Below are 19,411 nucleotides of genomic sequence, written 5' to 3'. Positions count from 1 at the left end.
GCATGGGATCCTCATAGACGCTCGCCGAGTGTGGGTAAATATTTCTGGGCTGCTTCTCTGCTGGCAGCGGAAAACGGGCAAATTAACGAAATGCAGCGAAGCGTTGAATGCGGTCGAATAAATCAGAGCGCTGTTGACACTCAGCCCCATTCCTCATCCCCAATCCGCAGGCCCCAATCCGAACTCCCCAATCCCCAATCCCATGTGCAGCGAGCTGAAAGCAAAAGATACAGATACAGATGCAGATACAGATAGAAGCGTATCTGCACTCTCTTTCGTTCTTCAGATTTTTTTGATTGCCCGCAGACGGAGAACAATTCGAAATTATTTACTGACAAATTGTTGCGAATTGCTGGCATAGCCGAGCCAGAGAAATGCGCACACAGCACAAAACGAACATAATTAAAGCTTTATCGAGACGTATAATGAGATACGAAAGTATCTGCAACTAAGTACCACGAATTGCTCCCAGTCTGCGGTCTCTAAATTATATTGTTCGACTAATGAAAATTAAAATTTCATGGCATTCGACGGGCTGTGAAGGCGAACATGTGTTCCCGTGACCGCAGACCACGGACCCGCAGAGGTGGACACTATGTGTAGCTTGTAGCTGCTCGATGTTTACCCAACAGTGGCCACGCCCCCACTCAATTTGCGGCGTTACCTCGGCTCCGAAGGATGGTTATGGCCACTCCGTAATTGTGTCATTTTACCCCTTCGACCCGGAGCGCTCTACCTGTATCCTTGCCTGTAATTAAGGACCTCTGGCTTATGCCAAATTGTTTACACAATTTAATTGGAATATCGAAGGCAAATTACAGTTGTCGATGCTCGTTTGTGGGCAAGCATGGTTTATTCAGTAATTAACGGCCCCTCGATTGCATGACCACTCATCGAATATTCAATGGATCGGGAATGCCTGTGCTTGGGAATAAGTTGTGCTGACTTTCACGGCGATTAATCAAGGTTCTTTAGTGGGAAAAGTGGCAGTGCCTTTGAAGAAGTCCAAAAGCTTGGGCTAGTTTTGCTTTTTTTGTTTTAGTCCTGGTGTTTTATTTTAATAAGAAAATGGTGCAAAAGAGACATTAGTATCTTTGTAGATCAATTTTATAGGTAATTTACCATTGGAAAAAATGATGTGAAAACGACTAAAACTATTGAAAGTAAAAGTCATGGTATAACGATTTGTTTGTTCTTGTGTCTTGTTTAGGCTTAAGAAGCTATTTTCAACTTAAAATTGTACCATTTATTATATTTAGGGTTCTATTTTTACTGAACATTTACCGCATGTAAGCTTAATTTTTTATTCAACATTTTTTAAACTTCATATACGATATGTAAGCTTACTTTTTAAAGTTGTTTTCAAAAATTAAAAAAAAATTCCATATTACTTAATACAAATTTATAGAAAGATAGCGAAAGGTCGGTATTGTAATAAAGATTCATTGTAATAGGTTTGTTAAATTTATGTTTTTTTGTTTCTTTGAAGTGTTGTGTCTAGTTCACTATTGCATAACATACTTCAAGAAATAAAAATATTAGCTTTAGTGAAAACACTTTTAATGAATTAATGCTACTGATATCAAATACAATGGGCATTAAAAAGGAATGCTACCGAACATTATTTCCTTAGGTTTTTCAAAATTAATGCTAACAAAAATTCGGCCTACTGGAAGTGGATGCTTTCAAAAAACAAAATTAACCGCCAATGTCGCGTTGCCAATATTATATTTGATTAGCGAAGTTTTAAACCATTTAAGTTGGTTATTCGAGACAAAGACTAAGCTGACCCCCACAGCGTTTGGTATATATTTTGTATACTTAGCGTTGCCAATTTAGCTATTTCCCCGCCAGATGTGGGGGCTTACAAGAGCAAACGCGCGATAACTTGATAACGAGTGGCTATTAAGAATTAAAGCTATTTCAAAGCAAAATGATGGAAGTGAAGCTTTGAAAAACATCTAGTTTCCATGGATGCAGCGGAAAATAAAAGATTTTCGGCACTGGCATCATTTGCGCTAAGCCATTAATCGTTTCCATGGTCAAAAGGGGAGGTGCAAAGAGTATTCACACAAATGAACAATGTAAAAACTAAGGTTCGAACATTAAACTCAATTTTACACATAAGGTACTTTATCTGTTTTACGCATATTTTGAAATATTAATAACATTAAATATCGTTTATGTAGATACGGACGACGGAAAAATAATTTATTTTAAATAAATGCTGTCGTAACTATTAAGTCCCAGCAGATTGGTAAAAAAAAATTGGAAACAATCAGACCTAAAAAAAATAGCTAGAGGCAAAGCCATGATTGACGAAATTTACCAGCTACTCAAAAATACTTAATAAGTAAATCAAATTAATAAAAATCATTTTACTAACCTAACTTTATATTTTATCTATCATCCAAATTTTCTGTCGGTTTCTAGATTTTTTCATAAGTTACTATGTTATCTTAATATCGATGTTTCATTTTTAGTACCCTTGTTATTATTATTTCAGTCAGAAGTTTGCAATGCAATAAAGGAGTTTCCGACCCTATAAAGTAAATATATTCTCGATCAGCATCACTTGAAGAGTCTTTTTAGCCATGACCGTCTGTCCGTCTTTAGATTGGACAACATTATCCTATAACGTCAATAGAAATACCCGAAAAAGAAATGTTTTTTTTTTTAAATTATTTCTTGGGTTTTTTTTAATTTTGTTAAAATCGAACGACTATATCATAAAGCTGCCATAGGACCGACCGGAAATGTAGGAAAATAATATGAAAAAAAATCCGATCACCCTAATATATAGCTGTCAGGGAAATAATGAAAAAATTATTTTTAAAAAAATGTTGCTTTGTTAATTTTGATCGTATTTTCTTTTACTTTGGGGACACGTATTTATGTATAACATGGAAACGGTGCACAGGTGTTAATAACATTGATTATTTCTTATAACGGCAAGGATATACAAACTTCGATTTGCCGAAGTTAACTCTTTTCTCTTGTTTTTAAGCAAAATCTTAATCAATGTAATGTTTAAAAAATGTTTGTTGGTAAAACATGCTATAAAGAAGTTAGCTGGAAAGAGTAAAGCTTTGCAGTTCTTACGAAATGACCACGTTAATTACGCTTAACCACAAAAATACTGAAAAAACCCGTAAAATTAGTATTTCTCTGCGGTCACACTGTTGACTAGCCCATTTCTTACAAATCTTTCTTACGTTACGTTTTACGTTTGCTTACGGTTGCCTACGTTCAAACACGAAAATCCTAAAATATTTTTGGCCACATTGGCCATTTTTTGCCCGTTTTTTTGCAAATCGCTGCCCGCATTCGTCCGCTGCCCGCGCAGAAAAATAGTTGCTACTTAATTAACCACACGTGCTTGCTCGCTAATCGCAGTGCGCTAATCAGTCGCTAGTCAGCCAGACAAACCCACTACAGCAATCCCCAGCCTGTCTCCCCGTTTGGCATTACATAAGAAATTGAATGGGCGAGCCAAAATAAGAGTACAACTGCGGAGCGGTTATTTCATCAGCATTTCGGAACGGAGGAACCCAGTGGGGCAGGAGTAGCTGAGCTAAACAACAAGTCTGGTCCACCAACAATAACACGAGTGAAAATATGAGCTGGGCAACAACAAAGCAAAGGCAGAAATGTTCCAACTGTAGCAGCGGCAGCGACAACAACAACCGGAGCAGCAGCGACAACAGCAACAACTGTGCGCCTAGCAACAAGATAAATTCGGCGAGCGATTTCCTTTGATTTGCGCCCGTTTATCGCAAAGAACCCCAAGCCAAAGATTGTAAATAGCACGTAGATTTAGTACAATTCACGGTAGCACAACTGGATTTCACACAGGGCTGCGAACAAGCCTTGGAATAGCAACAATAATACAGAGGAAGCGCACAGCAAACGCAGCACAATGAATTCGATCAAAGCCCAGTCGACGGGCAGCCCCAAGAAATTCAACGTATTCGCCCACGTCAAGTACGAGCATATGGTGGCCGGAGTTTCCGGCGGAGTGGCCTCCACACTCATCCTACACCCCCTGGATCTGATCAAGATTCGGTTCGCAGGTGAGTCATCCCTCCGCCCAGGGGAATTCCATTCTGCACGGGGGGAAATCGGTGTTAAAATGGCTTAGGATACGATTGTAGTTTCCAGAAAGAGAGATGTTTTAGAAGAAAGACAAGGTTTGATGGTATCAGTAGAAAAGTTGTGCATATCCTTTAGGGAAAATTGGGTATTATATTTCACATTAGAGCTCATAGACCTGGTGTTAAAAGGTTGATTTTATTGATTTCTCTACTTTTTGTATTATACCTTGTAGTAAAATCTTTATGGACACGTAAAAATTTCTAAAAAGTTGTCTAAATTTTGTGTAAAATCTTATTTTATTATTATTTTTCAGTATACCTCATTAATTAGTGTAAATAGAGTTCATTTATTCTGTTTTCCCATTTGTATATTATTGTAAACTGTTGGTAAACTTTTAATAAAGAAGTACATCCAACTGTAATATGGGATTTCAACAGATCTTAACTTATAAGAATTTAAGGTGGTTTTCATCGTAAAAATTGGAAAATAATTTTAAACTTTGATTAACTTTTTGTTTCTCCCATTTTAATCAACATAATATTTTTTGACCGTTTGAAGGTTGCTAAAATTGATAGTTAACTCCTAATTTTCAAGTAGATTTAAATTTTATATAAAAACTGAAATGTGTGCTTTTAACAGAATTTAAGTTATAGGAACTTAAGTTCATTTTGAGTTTATTTTAGTTGGAAAATATTCCTAATCTTTGTTTTTCCCATTTTAGTCATCACAATATTTATTGCTATTTTAAACTGTTGCTATAATAAAAGGCAAAAATAAAAAAAAGCACTAACATGATAAGAAAAACTATAGTCAGTATAAAACTTACTCAATTGCCGTGTAGTGGCACGTGCCGGGAAAATGCCGCCAGTCTGGCTACAGATTATTATTATTGTTGCACTTTATTCGCTGCTCGCGTTTTGTTTGCGCATTGCTTTACAAATTTTCCATGGAAAATTTGAGAGGCTTGCGTATCCGAGTAGCGACACTCATTCTTCTTTTTTCTCCCCATGGAAAATTTGAGAAGCCTGCTTGTTCGAGAAGTGACGTTCGGATTTTCGCACATAAACAATTCTAGAATGGGGCCACGGGCACGTGAACTGAGCTTTTTTTTATGCGATAGATAGAACATATTTATGGTTTTGTTGACAATTAGTCTAATCTGGAATTGGTGGCCAGGAAACTGGCCAACAGCAGTTTGCATTGTTTACTCGCTTTTACTTTTACTGTCTGGTTCAAAGATCGTTATTGGCCATCAACCTTTGATACACAGATATGATACTGGCACTTATCAGCTGTTTATTAGAACCTTACTATTATTGTGAATATGTTTCTGAATCATGCTTATGTTTGGCCTCGAATGCGCTTCACGCGCAAAATACGTGAACAATATTTCCGTAAAGTCTGCTTCAAAAACCAAAACAACAAAAAACTGCGCGGGTTTCTTGTTTATTAAATATTGTTGCCGTCCAGCCGGGCCGGATCAGCGCTAAAAATCGCCAAAGCAGTAAAGTCAATATGTAAATTCGCCAGAAAAATGATATGCAAACAGTAACAGCCGCCCGCCCGAGTTGTTTATGTGAATAAAAGTCACACCATGCGAATCTTGTAACCCGATAAGGCGAACCCCAGTTCGGATGGTAAGGGATCCGCGTTGTACCTCCTCGAACCTTGTGGGTACTCCGTACTCGATTTGGCAACAGCTGTTTTCTATTGACTTGCGCAAGGCCTTTTTAGCGATGACGCATTTTGGCCAAACGAAACCCGTTTGTCTTGCTTTTGCTTTTCTGCTCTTGCTCGTTTCGAATCACGTGACCACTTGGCTTGACTGTACATCGGGCTGGCTTTGTTAACGGCAACTTTCAGCGGCAACTGTCCGGTTTATGTGGCACAAGCGCCAGATCCGATCGATCCACAGGCTGCAAACGAGTTCGCACTGTTGCCAAGCGGGAAGTTGGCTGATTCAGCACTCTGCGACCTTATCGCGCCGACTACATCGAGTGCATGTCGAAAAACCCATTACTCTGCCCCTGCCACTGCCCCTGCCCGAAACCAAAACCAATATAGTTCATCGTAATCCCCCCGTGCATCGGCTAGCTGGGGTGTCCAGTGCCGTTTCAAGGTCACCCGTGGGGCAGCTAAAAATAGTCCAGCCGCGAAGACGAGCCCCTTTCTTCTGGCCGGTGCTGTTGTCAGGCCAGATCTTATGATTGCCCTGCTCATATAGAATATGTAGTCCGTATAAATAGCTTAGTGGCTGCTAATGGACGCGAAAACAAGTAGAGTGCTCGATTCCGACACACCCGCTTATCGCATCCGCTGGCAATTAACGCTATCTATTTGTTTTTGGCGAAAACAACTTTGGCCACGGGCCCGGGCTTTTTGGAGTCAACAACTGATTTTCCCCGTAGACGTACAGTTGCCTAGGTGAAGTGCCATACTCAGAAAGTGACGTATTCACTGACGCAAACCCTTTAGTACCGATATCCATAATCATGCCAGTCAGAAGGCTGTGCTGTCTAGACGTGTTTATCATTAACGAGCGTGATATGTTCTTTACTTGCAGTCAATGATGGCCGCACAGCGACCGTGCCGCAATACCGGGGATTGGGCAGCGCCTTCACCACCATTTTCCGGCAGGAGGGCTTCCGTGGTCTCTACAAGGGCGTCACCCCCAATGTCTGGGGATCCGGTTCCTCCTGGGGCCTGTACTTCATGTTGTAAGTACCCTGTCGTGCGGTTTAATAGAGATAATAATAAATAACATGGGTGATACCTCTTTCAGCTACAACACCATCAAGACGTTCATCCAGGGAGGCAACACCACTATGCCACTGGGCCCTGCCATGCACATGCTGGCCGCTGCGGAATCCGGAGCACTCACCCTGCTGCTGACCAACCCTATCTGGGTGGTGAAGACGCGCCTGTGCCTGCAGTGCGATGCCGCAAGCAGTGCCGAGTACCGGGGCATGATCCATGCCCTGGGCCAGATCTACAAGGAGGAGGGAGTGCGGGGCCTGTACCGCGGCTTTGTGCCCGGCATGCTGGGCGTCTCCCACGGAGCCATCCAGTTCATGACCTACGAGGAGATGAAGAACGCCTACAACGAGTACCGCAAGCTCCCCATCGACACGAAGCTGGTGAGTAGGCGATTCAAAGATCAGCAAATCATCACATGACCAAGTTGCGCGTGGCGTTGACACCGGCCATATAATAAATTGGGTGGACAGTAGCGGCCAACTAAATAGCACAAAATATATGGGTCATAAATTCTAAAAATCTGGGAGCCTGTCATTAAGAAACAGCCCCCCTTTTGCGAGTTTACACTGGGTGTTAATATAGCTTTCTGTTTATTAAGCTATTAAAGTAGAGTTTGCCGGAAAAACACCCCATTTATAGTAAAGGTGACTAGTTTTGTCAAATTTTTATCAATATATAGCATTTCTTTAAATCGTTTTTATCAACTACCTATTTCTGTAGAACTCATCGTTATTCCGAAATTTATTTTTTGCTTGCCGTACACAAGCATATCCAAATATATCCGGTTGTAATGACGTCGCAACGATTTGGCAGCCATTCAATACGTATTGCTCTGTACCCCTTGCTAATATGTGTTTCCTCCTCCACAGGCCACCACCGAGTACTTGGCCTTCGCGGCCATCTCCAAGCTGATCGCGGCGGCGGCCACCTACCCGTACCAAGTGGTGCGGGCGAGGCTGCAGGACCACCACCATCGCTACAACGGCACCTGGGACTGCATCAAACAGACTTGGAGGTACGAGCGCATGCGCGGTTTCTATAAGGGCCTGGTGCCCTACCTGGTCCACGTCACGCCCAACATCTGCATGGTCATGCTGATCTGGGAGAAGCTGACCAGCTAGATGGACTAGGAGTATTAAACTAGAGCCAAGAATCTAGAATCTGACACAGAATTTAAGCTAAGCGCCTAGAATACACGAATCTTTCTCGTTTCCTCGATGTGCAGCTAACACAGCAGAAAATGACAAACTTATTCTGTATTATTGTTGTAATTCGATTTCGGTTTAGCCCTAGCACCTAACCATAGCCCTAAGTGTATTCCATAACTAGTTTATTGTACATCCCTCACTCCTAGAACACCTAAAACTTCGAAAGTAACCGATGTGATTGAGGCCACGGCAACAATTGCTTTTGCCCATGAAATGTAATTTCAGAGAAGCATTTCTTGCACTCTTCATCAGAAACAAAACACACATTTAGTTCGTAGTTTAGTTAAATTATTTATTTTGTAATGGCTTGGAATTGTGTAAGCACAAGATGAAAAACCAGTTTACTGTTTAGTTGATACAAAAATTTCATTTTGGCAAAAAGATTCTTCATAATTTTGAAAATGGTTTATAATTTTAAGCGTAAACCTTGACACTTATGTAAATAAGCATGAACGCATTGTGAACCCAACTAAGCAAAACAGTGGAACAATCTTAATGAAATCTATGAAAAGATATGAGTATGCAAAAATACTTAGCTATATTAAAATGCTATGCCACGATGGCATACCCAAATGAAAACCAAGAAACGAACTAAAGCAAACACTGTCAGCGCGTCCAACCAGCGTCTTTCATTTGGCCAAGGGCTCAGGGCAGCTTCAGTAAGTAGTCCTTGCTCCGTCCGCTCCGTAAGTTTCTTCAGTCACCCCCAAAAATTGTGCAGAATCTCTTTGCTAATCTGAAACAGCCAAGCGGCGCCTACTGTAAGTAGTTGTAGCTCTCGGTTCACAGTCACTAACCCCCCGCGTGTTCGGTTTTCTTTGCAGCTTCGAGGGCTACAGAGGCTTCTACAAGGGTCTCCAGGCGAGTCTGACGCGCGTGGTGCCCGCCTGCATGGTCACCTTCCTGGTGTACGAGAACGTCTCGCATTTCCTGCTGGCCAAGAGAAAGAGGATCCAGGCCGAGAAGGATGCTGCGAGCGTGTGATTTCCCCCTGCCGGGGATTCTCCATAGTTCCCCAAGACATCTTACCTTTGTGTGACATTACCGCATGTCCTTGTAGTCATCGGGCGGTTGCAATCATGTTGAGCATGCGCAGCTGCTCCTAGTTTAAGCTTTTACTACTAAGCCAAGTCACTGTTGTTCCTAGTGGGTTCCGATATGGATTTTTTGATTGGATGCTAAACAAAAGCCATTGGTATGCTAATATTGTAGGAACCTTATAAAAGATATGTTTAAAAATGTAATTACTGTGAAAATAAACCAAATTTATTGTAATTACGAAATCTTTTAATGGTTGGTTAATCTTAGGGGATTGGACCTTACAATTTCCCAAGGTAGTTGTAATTAGAGTATTTAAAACTATGCTTTAAATATGGAACATGAAGTATCATTAACATATTTTAAGTATCTAAAACTGTGCATAAAATATAACTACCACAGGAATAATATATTATAAATAGAAAAGAGTCTTTAAAAATTGATTGGATATATTGTATATCCAATATATTGTATATTTTATAAATTGTATACCAAAATAAAGCAATCTGGCATCATTAGGGACTGGGTAAGCTTTAAAAAAGCAGTCACAGTGGGATAAACCAGAAAAACAAAATATATTTCACTTGTTTTGAATAAGTACCGCCCAACTGAAATCGATTTATCGGCTAAAGATGGCAGTTTCGATTTAGTCGGGGAGTCCGTTTAACGGTTTTCTATATAAAGCTCTCCACAGAGCTTTCTGCCCCAAAGTGGGGCCCTCGCTTTTCCGTTCAGTTCGGTTCAGTTATAAACTGGAATTTCTTGGGGGCGGACGTAGCCAAGACCCGGCCTTGTTGTTGTTGTGCGCCGTCTTGGCCTGTTGTTTTTGTTGGCAACGTAGTTTTGCGTGTCTGGAAGTCGAACGTGTGTGAACTTAATTTGCGGGTCGTAGAATTACCGCCAAGAGCAAACCAACGCGTAGAAGTAACAATAGAAGTAACGACAGCAATAAATAAGGACCGCTTAAATCTTATGCAAGTAGCCAAGTGCTGGTGCTCCATTTGCATTTGAAGCGAAACCAGTTCCCAGCGATTCAGCGATTCGAGTGCACAATTGTCCAAAAAAGTGCAACGGTCGAGTTCAATAAACCGATCTTTCGAGATAAGGCCGCGAATAGCTGCGGAATTCGCCAGCAAATACCCACTTTGATGGGTTCAAGAGCAGTCTAGGCTTTGTTTACCGTTAGACCGCCGGAACGACCTGAACCTTGGAGGCGCCGAACCACATGTTGCTCGGGATCGGGGCTCTGGAGAGTGAGACTGGCAGAGCCGCATAGATAGCGAGCATAGAGCGTTGGTGTGTGAACGACCTTGACTGGAAGATAAACCCGCAGAAGGTCTAAAGATCAAACTTGTCCTATCGGTGGTTGCATGGCAACCGGCGTCATCCGGAGCAGCGTTGTCTCGACCTCCGCCGGACGACGGAACATCTGCGACTGCCTGGCCCAGGAGTCGGTGGCTCTGGGAAAGACCCTACCGAAATCCCAGTCTGCCGATCAGCTGCCGGACCTCACCTGCGCCTGCCTGCGCTGCCAGTACCTTGCGAAGGAGCTCCAGGACTCGCAGAAGGAGCTGCCCGTGGAGCACAGGCACCGACCGCAGAGCACAGGCCTTGGCTCTCTGGGCGCCCTCAGCGCCAAGGAATCACCCATTTTCGTGCGTCGCCAGATCTGGTTTCCGCCCTCTGAGCCACCCCTCAGCTCCTCGCAGTTCTCGCTCCGGAGTGCCGCTCCCGCCTACGCCGAATCCCAGCCGGAGTTGGACCTCGGCGCCGTAGAGGCGCTGCAGCTGGAGCCGGCCATGCCCGTGGGAACCAATCGGACCCACATGGACATCAACCGGAACAACGGATACCTGCACAACGGAGTGAGTACCAGTACCGAGCCCCACAATGGGGCGGAGTTGTTTACGGACGGCACATGTCAAAATACCAATATCTGTCGGGGTCAGGTGCAAAGTGGGCGGAGTGGAGTACACTCTACAAGACCAGGGAATATCAGCAGAGAATTTAAGGTTTGATTTATTGTAGTTTTCTCATATATATTTTCAAAAAAGTCCCCTTTTAGAGCTTTAATTATATTACACTTTAGTAACTAGTAATTTTTTAAAGAGTATTTTATAAACTCATTAAAAATTTTATAAAAGGGAGCAAGTTTGGAAATATTTTTGTAATCGGTTATTGTAATTAAAATTTAAGTTTTTCCCTCACTTAAGAAAACACCGTTTGTGGCTTCTCACAAGAGGAAAATACACACTACTAACTTTTTCTGTTTAGTACTTTTACTTTTTTATATTAGTTTTAATATTTTAGAGTAGTTTTACTCTTTTATCGTAGTTTACTACCGATATTTTTATAGCTCCAACTATCCGCTATGGCAGTGGTTACCCAAAATAATCATTTGTGTTGACTTTATTTTCGAGTGTAGCAAATGCCCAAAAATAAGTTGGCCAAGTGTTGCAATGCTTTCGGCTATTTGCCTTGTCAGGCCGTTAACACCACCGGCGTGCACTCATTAAACGCTTAAGTCGCTCGGAGAACTTGCCCGCCAGATGGGATTACCAAGCGGAGCAAGTGAACGCAATGTGAAGTAATCAAAATGCTGGTACTCCGGAAAATCCCCAGCATTTTAATACATTTTCCCTCCCACATCACAAAATCTCCCCTTCAGCGCTAGTTTGTTTCTAATCTTTTTAGACAATCGATTGCCATTTTCCCTCGCATCGAGTGACCAATTAAATGGTAATGAAATTGAAATCGCTGTTACACTTGGAACCCAGCCAAGCTATAAACAAACCGATAAAATCACAACAATGGGGCACCACAAAAATTTCACTCTCTTGGTGGCTACGGATATGGATACACCATGCATACCCCACATAAGGCACGGATACGGGGGCAACACAATGTGGGTGTGTTCAGCTACTTAAGTGATTGCCGGTTAGCTAGATATACGTGGATATCCGCTGCTGTTGGGAAACTATAATGGGAACTGGACGGGCTGCCACCGTTTTGCCTGACAAGCCAGACAACGTCACGTTTTAAGGTCAATTATTGAACCGGGCAGCGAAAGTGTGGGTCTTTAATTAGTGCCCGGCGTTGGTGGCATTTCTGAATTACAAATCGCACATGTCTGCAATTCACTTGATGAATCACAAGGTCTCGTTGCATTTTCGGTCACTATCTAATCGTGGTTGGTTGCCTTCCTCCTTTTTCGCTGGTGACTGCGTGGAGTGATAAGATATGAGCTGGCACTCCACTCCATGCTGCCGATAGCACCCAAAGTTGCGTGTGCAGAGTCCATTGAGGGATCGCTGTCGGTTCCTCGGTGGGCATCCTCCTCCTTATGTAATCAATCTCGAACTCCCACCGCGCATCGCTGGCTGAGGCATTGCACTCCGCATTGTTGTTTGTTTGATTTACTTTTGCGGGCGACTGATTAAATTTACATGACAATTGCCGGGCCAACTGATAAGCATATGTACGGGGGAGAGTCGCATCGCCGGCCTGGTGTCACGCAAACCAAGGTGCGAATCTTGAAATTCCATTGCCAACTAACTGGTGTAATATCAGCTTGCAATTTAGCTGGAGGTGATAAGATAGCAGTAATATATTTCAATAATAGCTAAGAGCATTTACAACATTTCTTAAGATCTTAAGTTGAAAATATTAACCATTTTTATGAATATATTATTCTACATAATATCTACATAATATCTACCTAACAAAAATAAGGTTCCGCAACTAGTTATGCATCAAAGCACTGATATTAGACAGTTAAATATAAACGTTATAAATGATTTTTATAATTATATGCCATATTTATTTAAGTAACTAACTTAAATATAATTTTACATATCCTAGTGCGCGGCCATATATTAATTTACATTTTACATTTGTAGAACACATTGCATACTTTTTGGGGCCTTCTTAGAAACGAAGCCTATGAAAAGTGGCCCCAATACAACGATCTAAAACGGTTTAGCAATAAACTATCTAAGATAGTTTTGCTATTTAAGTCGTGTCGTGATACATGCAATCCCAGTGGGCTTCATTTCGGGAACCTATCCACGTGCTTTGGTCCTTTTTTGATCGTACAAGCACGTGTCGACTGCACATGGAGGTGGAGGGAGGTTTCTCGCGATTCCCATTCGGTGTCCGATTTAAAGGAAAGAACTCCGGGCAGGACTTCATCGCATCCGAGCATCCATGTGGCTTTTGTTCGGAATGGGGTCGTTGGGGTAATTGCAGGCGCCTGAGATGCTTGTGCGAATGGTACACATGCCTCCTCTGTTTCCTGGCTGGATTGCGTGTAAGCATTTGCAGGCACAAAAGGCATTCCTTTACGTTCGACATTTATGCGAAAGTGAAATTCTAATGCTTTCGGTTTCCATGACACAGAATAGTTTAAAAGCCTCGGCTCCCCCAGTGGAATTCCAAAGATGGGGGAAATGTGTTTGCTCTAATCTCCTATGAATTATGTAAGCAGATTCTAGCGTTGACTTGTCCCCGATTCCACGGTGTAGCCGTAGACAACACTCTTTATTGAGCCTTGCATTACGAGTACAAGGCATCAATTCAGTTATAACAAAAACTGTCTAGCCAAAACAATCTATAGATCTATGTAAACCAATGGGTTATTACGCTTGCCTTTAGGGGAATAGTTAGAAGAGATGTTCTTGAACAGTAACAAAATCTAAGCTTACAACATTTTAAACAATAAATAGTTTTGGACCCCTTAGTTACAAAAACCAGTTACTTGGACTAGAAAAGCTCCGAGCTTAAGGATGTTTTTATAACCAACTTCTACAATTTCTAAATACCCAACTTACGAAAGTTTTATCTTTTGTATTTCAATTAAAATTTAATAGTTTTGGACCCCTTAGTTACAAAAACCAGTTCCTTTGACTAGAAAAGTTACGAGCTTAAGGATATTTTTATAACCAACTTCTAGAATTTTTAAATACCCAACTTACGAAAGTTTTATCTTTTGTATTTCAATTAAAATTTAATAGTTTTGGACCCCTTAGTTACAAAAACCAGTTCCTTTGACTAGAAAAGTTACGAGCTTAAGGATATTTTTATAACCAACTTCTACAATTTCTAAATACCCAACTTACGAAAGTTTTATCTTTTGTATTTCAATTAAAATTTAATAGTTTTGGACCCCTTAGTTACAAAAACCAGTTACTTGGACTAGAAAAGCTCCGAGCTTAAGGATGTTTTTATAACCAACTTCTAGAATTTTTAAATACCCAACTTACGAATGTTGTATCTATTGTATTTTAAATAAAATTTAAATCAACTTTATGTTATATACCATAAAAGTTAATAGAACTTAGATTGAGTTATTGTTAAGGTTCTCAATGATATAGCGACCACAAGAACGTATAACCAGATAATGGGAACTGTAAGATCAAATTAAGTCAGACTCGAGGCAACTTCCGTACGTGGGGGCTGGGATCTATCTTACCAAATGTGGATATGTGTGCCATCTCGGCTGCGTTTTGGGTTATTACTGGTGTAATCGTATATGGGCGACGCATCGCCATCCCAGTCGCCCTGCTCGCAGCTCTCTCCGAACTGCGGCTAACCACGTTTTGTAATAAGCGTAATTCTATATAGTCACGTCGCAGCAGTCGGTCGACAATCAGCCAAGACAAAGACAGCGCCCACCGGGCCAGATTGATGTTGATGTGTCGCCCACTTAATGCCGGGCGACTCTTTTGGGACAAGTTGATGCGGCAAATCCTCAGCTTAAAGGAAGCCCGCCAAGTGCGATGGAGCGTGGGGTCTGGGGTGGTGTTTGGAGAGGTCAGGTCCAGAAACGGACACTGAGCACGCCCTGCTCCACTGGCTGTGCCGGATGATTGGCTGCCCTTCTTGCCGTCATATCATAGTTATAGCTCACCTTGATCCCAATGATAGAGACCAGTGGTTCGGGAGCAGGGCCAACTGGGCGGACAACAAGTGTCCACTGTGGCTGGCCACCGGACACTGGTCAGTCTTTGTCCGGAGATTGCTTGATAAGCCGGTGTCCGCCGTTGAATCGCTCCATTCAAAGGCCCACCGGCCATTCTCACGCTCATTTCGCAAGCGATTTCGGTTTCGAGGCGGCGACCAGTGTTGGTAAGTGCACCTGGCCTCAGCTTTTTTCGTAACTGTAATGCTAAACCTCTCACCACAACCCAGGGGGCGGGGCAGGGGCGGCGATGGGCGGCTGCAACGGGGTGAATTCAAAATTTATAAAAGCCCAGGCGTCGTCATTGGGGATTTCAGTGCGCGTTTGTATTGTCAGCGCTGCGGTTGCTTAAAATTTCAGGTGTTCAGGATCAGGATCGGAATAAGGGTAGGCAGAGAAAAATATTCTGGAGCAGATGGAAACCCTTGAAGAATCGCTAGAGATCATCAGCTCGAGTTGAAAATATGCCCAACGTGGACGAGCAGCGGGTAAAAGCCACAAAGCGAGCCGAAACGGATTTAACAGAGGAGAAGGTTGATAGCCAGGCGGAGGGTGAGGGAGATCCCAAAGAGGAGTCGGAGGAGGCCAGCGGCAAGATCAAGGGCCGTTCCCGATTCTCTGCGGCTCTGCGAAGCCTCTCCAAGTCGAAAACCAAAAGGGAAAGGGAGCTGGACAAAAGCGCCGACAGGGAGACGAGAAGCGCGGAGGAGGAGGCGCAGGAAACCCCCGGCGAGCTGGAAGACGTGGCCAGCTCCATATCCACAGACAGCGGAGCCCTCGGGAAGACCAAGAAGAAGAGCCTGACGCGCCGCCTGCTTCTGGGTGGCCTCAGAAAGACCGGGAAAGCCTCTACAAAGGCGCGACCCCACAGCCTGGCCACCAGCGACGACCTCAGCGTGGAGCACCTGGAGGCCGGGACCCCACCGCTGCCATCGCCACCCGGTTCACCCTCCTCCGCCAGCAGCAGCACCCTGCAGATCACCATCAGTGGGAAGAAGGTGGAGCCTGCGACACCCACCAAGAAGAGCGGCAAGAGCAGGCCCAAGAGCGACACGGATTACCCGACACCCGCCGCCGGCGAGGAGAAGAAGCAGAGGAAGAAAACCACTACCACCACGGTGACCACGAGAGATACGAGCAGCAGCACCCGCACCACCAAGCTGGTGGTGGCCAAGAAGAAGCCCCAGAGCCCAGAGAGAGGAGAGACGTCGACAACAGCGCCCCTTATCACCACCACCGAGAGCTCGCGAGATACGCCGCCCAGAGAGCGGGCGCCAGCGAAACCGAGTCGCGTTCAGTCTGCCAGCGGCACCGGAGCTGTTCGCAAGTCCCAATCCTCGAGCGGATCCAGCAGGAAGCTGGAATTGATGCAGCAGCAGCAGCAGCGCGGCCACCGCCTCAACGCCAGACCACTGGCTGAACCAGCGAGTACGGAACCCCAGCCATCCGGGCCAGAGTCCCAGGACCCATCCACACCCGAATCCCCGCCAGCCGCAGACGACGGCATCTCCTCGGCGGAAAGTGCCCAGACCATTGCCAATCCCCCGCCCGTAGTCCGCTTTGCCGTGGGCAGTGCCGTGCGGAGTCCTCTAAGTGCCTACGAAGCCGCCTTGGCCGCCGCCGCCAGTCAACAGCCCAATTCGAACTCGAGTGACTCCAGTCTCCGGCGACTCAGCTTCGCCCAGCAGCAGCTCATTCTCGGCGACCACGACAGCATCGAGGGCAGGCGGGAAACGCTGCGCTATCAGTCGGTGGCCAGTGAATATTCCAACCAGGACTCGGGCTCGGAGGACGAGAGCGAGGAGCAGGCGGAGGCCACGGAGCCAGAGAGCGCCAAGCCCATGCCGGCCTTCGGTGACCTGACCATGGATCAGGAAATGGAACCGGTAAGGTGTCGCCATAGCCACAGCCGTCGTCGTCGGATTGTCAGTTCGCCACTTTGCCAGTTTAGCAGCGAAGAAGCCCCACAAGTGCCATGTTGGCCCCCTTCTAGTGTGTGTGCCCGAGTGTCATTCAACTGTGCGGGCGGAGGGGAAGGCGGTAATTGCCCAAGGGTCTCTCGTCAACTAACCAGCAAATCTCAGTGCGGATTGACAAGCTGTAGGAGGTGTAACTAATACCCGACTTAGAATTTAATAAAGTGGTGCTTCCTAAATCTTATCTTGCGGAAGACATCGACTCTCACCTTTAGTGTCAAAAGTCTCAATCGGTATCTCTTTTAATTATCAAAAGATGATATCTAGATCAATACTTGGTGCAGAAAATGTGATTTATTATCAAATCGCTTAGGTCTATACTTACACTGTCCTTGTTTACTTCAAAATGTAGAGTGTAGAGGGACTTACGACTCACTAATTTTAGAAGGTTTATTGTTCTTTCAAAGATTTTTCTTGTTTAGAAGCAAAGATTCCTGAGATGTACAGGGAGTTTTATAGGTTTTCCTTATTAAACAATAAGATACTCCCTCGATCTCCTTTCTAAAACCCTATAATTCTCTCTTCCAGGCCATAATGACGTCCACCAGCGATAAACGCGAGCATCTGTACAAGATTCTAGTCATTGGCGAACTGGGCACCGGCAAGACATCCTTCATCAAGCGCTATGTCCACCAGTTCTTCAGCCAGAACTACAGGGCCACCATCGGCGTGGACTTCGCCCTGAAGGTGCTCCAGTGGGACGCCAATACGATAGTGCGCCTGCAGCTGTGGGATATCGCTGGTCAGGAGAGGTTTGGAAACATGACCAGGGTCTACTACAAGGAGGCGGTTGGGGCGTTTATCGTATTCGATGTGACGCGCAGCGGGACCTTCGATTGCGTGAGCAAGTGGAAGGAGGACCTGGACTCCAAGGTGCAGCTGCCGGATGGCAGTCCCATTCCGTGCATCCTGCTGGCCAATAAAGTGAGTGATATGATGGGAAATTAAATAAAACACCATTGCTTATAAAGATCATATGTCATGGTTATAATGTCTCTTCATTTCCAGTGCGACCAGGAAAAGCAGGGCATTGTAACGCAGCCGGAGAAGATGGATGAGTACGTGAGGGAGAACGGATTTGCCGGCTGGTTTGAGACGTCCGCCAAGGAGAACATCAACATCGACGAGGCAGCCCGCGCCCTCGTGAATAAGGTGATAATCCGTGCTAATCCTTGGCCAAAGCCCCGCTAATCTTTTTCCTCTCCCCCGACAGATACTCATCAACGATAAGCTGATATCCGCCGATCTGGCCGATGGCGACAAGTTCAACCTGAGCTCCGGCGATGCAACCGGCTCGGATGCCAAGAACAAGTGTTCCTGCTGACCTGGGACCGAGGTCCGGCTATTTGCTATACATTCCAATTTCCATTCCCAGTCTGAGCGCGTCCAGGAGCGGTTTTCTAAGACAGAAACGCAGTGTGCCCACGTCCATTCCATGTTCATGTTGTTAGAAGATAGCGATAACTATGCTTAGGGTTTCAACGTAACATTTGTCTAGGACTTAGTCTCATCCGCATCCCAGCCATCTTCCCGTCCATCCATCAGTTGCCGTCAGTTCGGCTTTATCTTTAACACCCCAGGTCGTAGATAAGAGTCTGTGGGTCCGGGTCCACACTCTGACATCGGGAATTTATATCGTGGCACATAGCTTACCTACGCATACGCCCCATTATAACTATCATTATTATCGCCCGTAGCCGCGAGGATTAGCCGAAGATAGGGCAGCATCCGTATCATAGCATTCTACATTTGTGTAAAATACGATCGTGTTCTTGTTTTTGTTTGTTTTATTTGCCTTTGCTGGCGAGATTGTTTTATCTTGGAATTATTACTCTCACATGCAAACACGCTCTGCCATCTTTATTTGCATTTAGATAACAATACGTTTTATGCAATACGAAATGAGAAATAAAGTTTTTAATGGTAGTTAAGTAATAAAGAAGTGTTTAATTGGTCGGACTATAAGCCGGAATAAATCGAAGTAAACTAAAAACTGAATCTTAGCATCTTCTAAAAGATTGTAAGTTGATTTGTATTTTATTAAAAAAAAGAGTATAGTATAAATACAATTTGATTGGCTTTGCATCTTTTAAGAATCTATATTAATTTCAAATACAAAGCTTCCTGCTTTTGATTTGCTTTCTTATTTGCTTCCCGCCAAAAAATTCAAGTTTTTCCCCGACCGGCAATGTTTTTATGGGAACACTTTGAAACTATCGATGGTATCGATATGTTCTTAGATATAAAATAAATGTTTAGGATATTCTCACCAAAAGTACATTTGGCATTTAACGGCCTAACAAATATTGCTATCAAAAACAAAAAGTGTATTTAAATATTAAGTGATTGGGACCAAAATAGTAAATGTTTCAAGTGAT

General features: G+C 43.8%; 3 protein-coding genes across 4 annotated transcripts; all 3 read left to right on the top strand.

The window, feature by feature from the left end:
- The first annotated feature begins 3,281 nt into the window (after positions 1-3,281).
- LOC127010990 (uncharacterized) lies at positions 3,282-3,911 on the top strand. Its single transcript, XM_050887507.1, has one exon. The coding sequence runs from the start codon at positions 3,619-3,621 to the stop codon at positions 3,757-3,759; it is 141 nt and encodes a 46-aa protein (XP_050743464.1). The 5' UTR covers positions 3,282-3,618; the 3' UTR covers positions 3,760-3,911.
- LOC108036588 (mitochondrial folate transporter/carrier) lies at positions 3,912-9,335 on the top strand. The gene is made up of 5 exons (XM_017112844.3): positions 3,912-4,073; positions 6,659-6,812; positions 6,878-7,232; positions 7,722-7,867; positions 8,885-9,335. Exons 1-5 carry the CDS (start codon positions 3,920-3,922, stop codon positions 9,042-9,044), a joined length of 969 nt encoding a protein of 322 aa, XP_016968333.1. The 5' UTR covers positions 3,912-3,919; the 3' UTR covers positions 9,045-9,335.
- Positions 9,336-9,819: 484 nt separating this feature from the next.
- LOC108036556 (ras-related protein Rab-32) lies at positions 9,820-18,975 on the top strand. Of its 2 annotated transcripts, none has more exons than XM_017112795.3 (4): positions 9,820-10,963; positions 17,562-17,957; positions 18,042-18,185; positions 18,247-18,975. In XM_017112795.3, exons 1-4 carry the CDS (start codon positions 10,469-10,471, stop codon positions 18,355-18,357), a joined length of 1,146 nt encoding a protein of 381 aa, XP_016968284.1. In that variant the 5' UTR covers positions 9,820-10,468; the 3' UTR covers positions 18,358-18,975. The 2 variants fall into 2 exon arrangements, with proteins under 2 accessions (XP_016968284.1, XP_016968283.1); XM_017112794.3 differs by lacking the exon at positions 9,820-10,963 and adding an exon at positions 15,376-16,943.
- Positions 18,976-19,411: the final 436 nt, after the last annotated feature.

Source organism: Drosophila biarmipes, chromosome 2R (assembly GCF_025231255.1).
Source record: "Drosophila biarmipes strain raj3 chromosome 2R, RU_DBia_V1.1, whole genome shotgun sequence".
NCBI classification, from domain to species: Eukaryota; Metazoa; Arthropoda; class Insecta; order Diptera; family Drosophilidae; genus Drosophila; species Drosophila biarmipes.
Note: the sequence above shows the minus strand (reverse complement) of the source record. Positions and strands in the feature narration are given on the sequence as shown.

Coding starts and splice junctions, on each gene's coding strand:
- LOC127010990 (XM_050887507.1), top strand. CDS start 3,619: ATGAGCTGGGCAACAACAAAGCAAAGGCAGAAATGTTCCAACTGTAGC.
- LOC108036588 (XM_017112844.3), top strand. CDS start 3,920: ATGAATTCGATCAAAGCCCAGTCGACGGGCAGCCCCAAGAAATTCAAC. Junction 4,074..6,658: donor GATCAAGATTCGGTTCGCAG/GTGAGTCATCCC, acceptor CTTTACTTGCAG/TCAATGATGGCCGCACAGCG. Junction 7,868..8,884: donor TGCATCAAACAGACTTGGAG/GTACGAGCGCAT, acceptor TTTTCTTTGCAG/CTTCGAGGGCTACAGAGGCT.
- LOC108036556 (XM_017112794.3), top strand. CDS start 15,522: ATGCCCAACGTGGACGAGCAGCGGGTAAAAGCCACAAAGCGAGCCGAA. Junction 16,944..17,561: donor TGGATCAGGAAATGGAACCG/GTAAGGTGTCGC, acceptor TCTCTCTTCCAG/GCCATAATGACGTCCACCAG. Junction 18,186..18,246: donor CCCGCGCCCTCGTGAATAAG/GTGATAATCCGT, acceptor CTCCCCCGACAG/ATACTCATCAACGATAAGCT.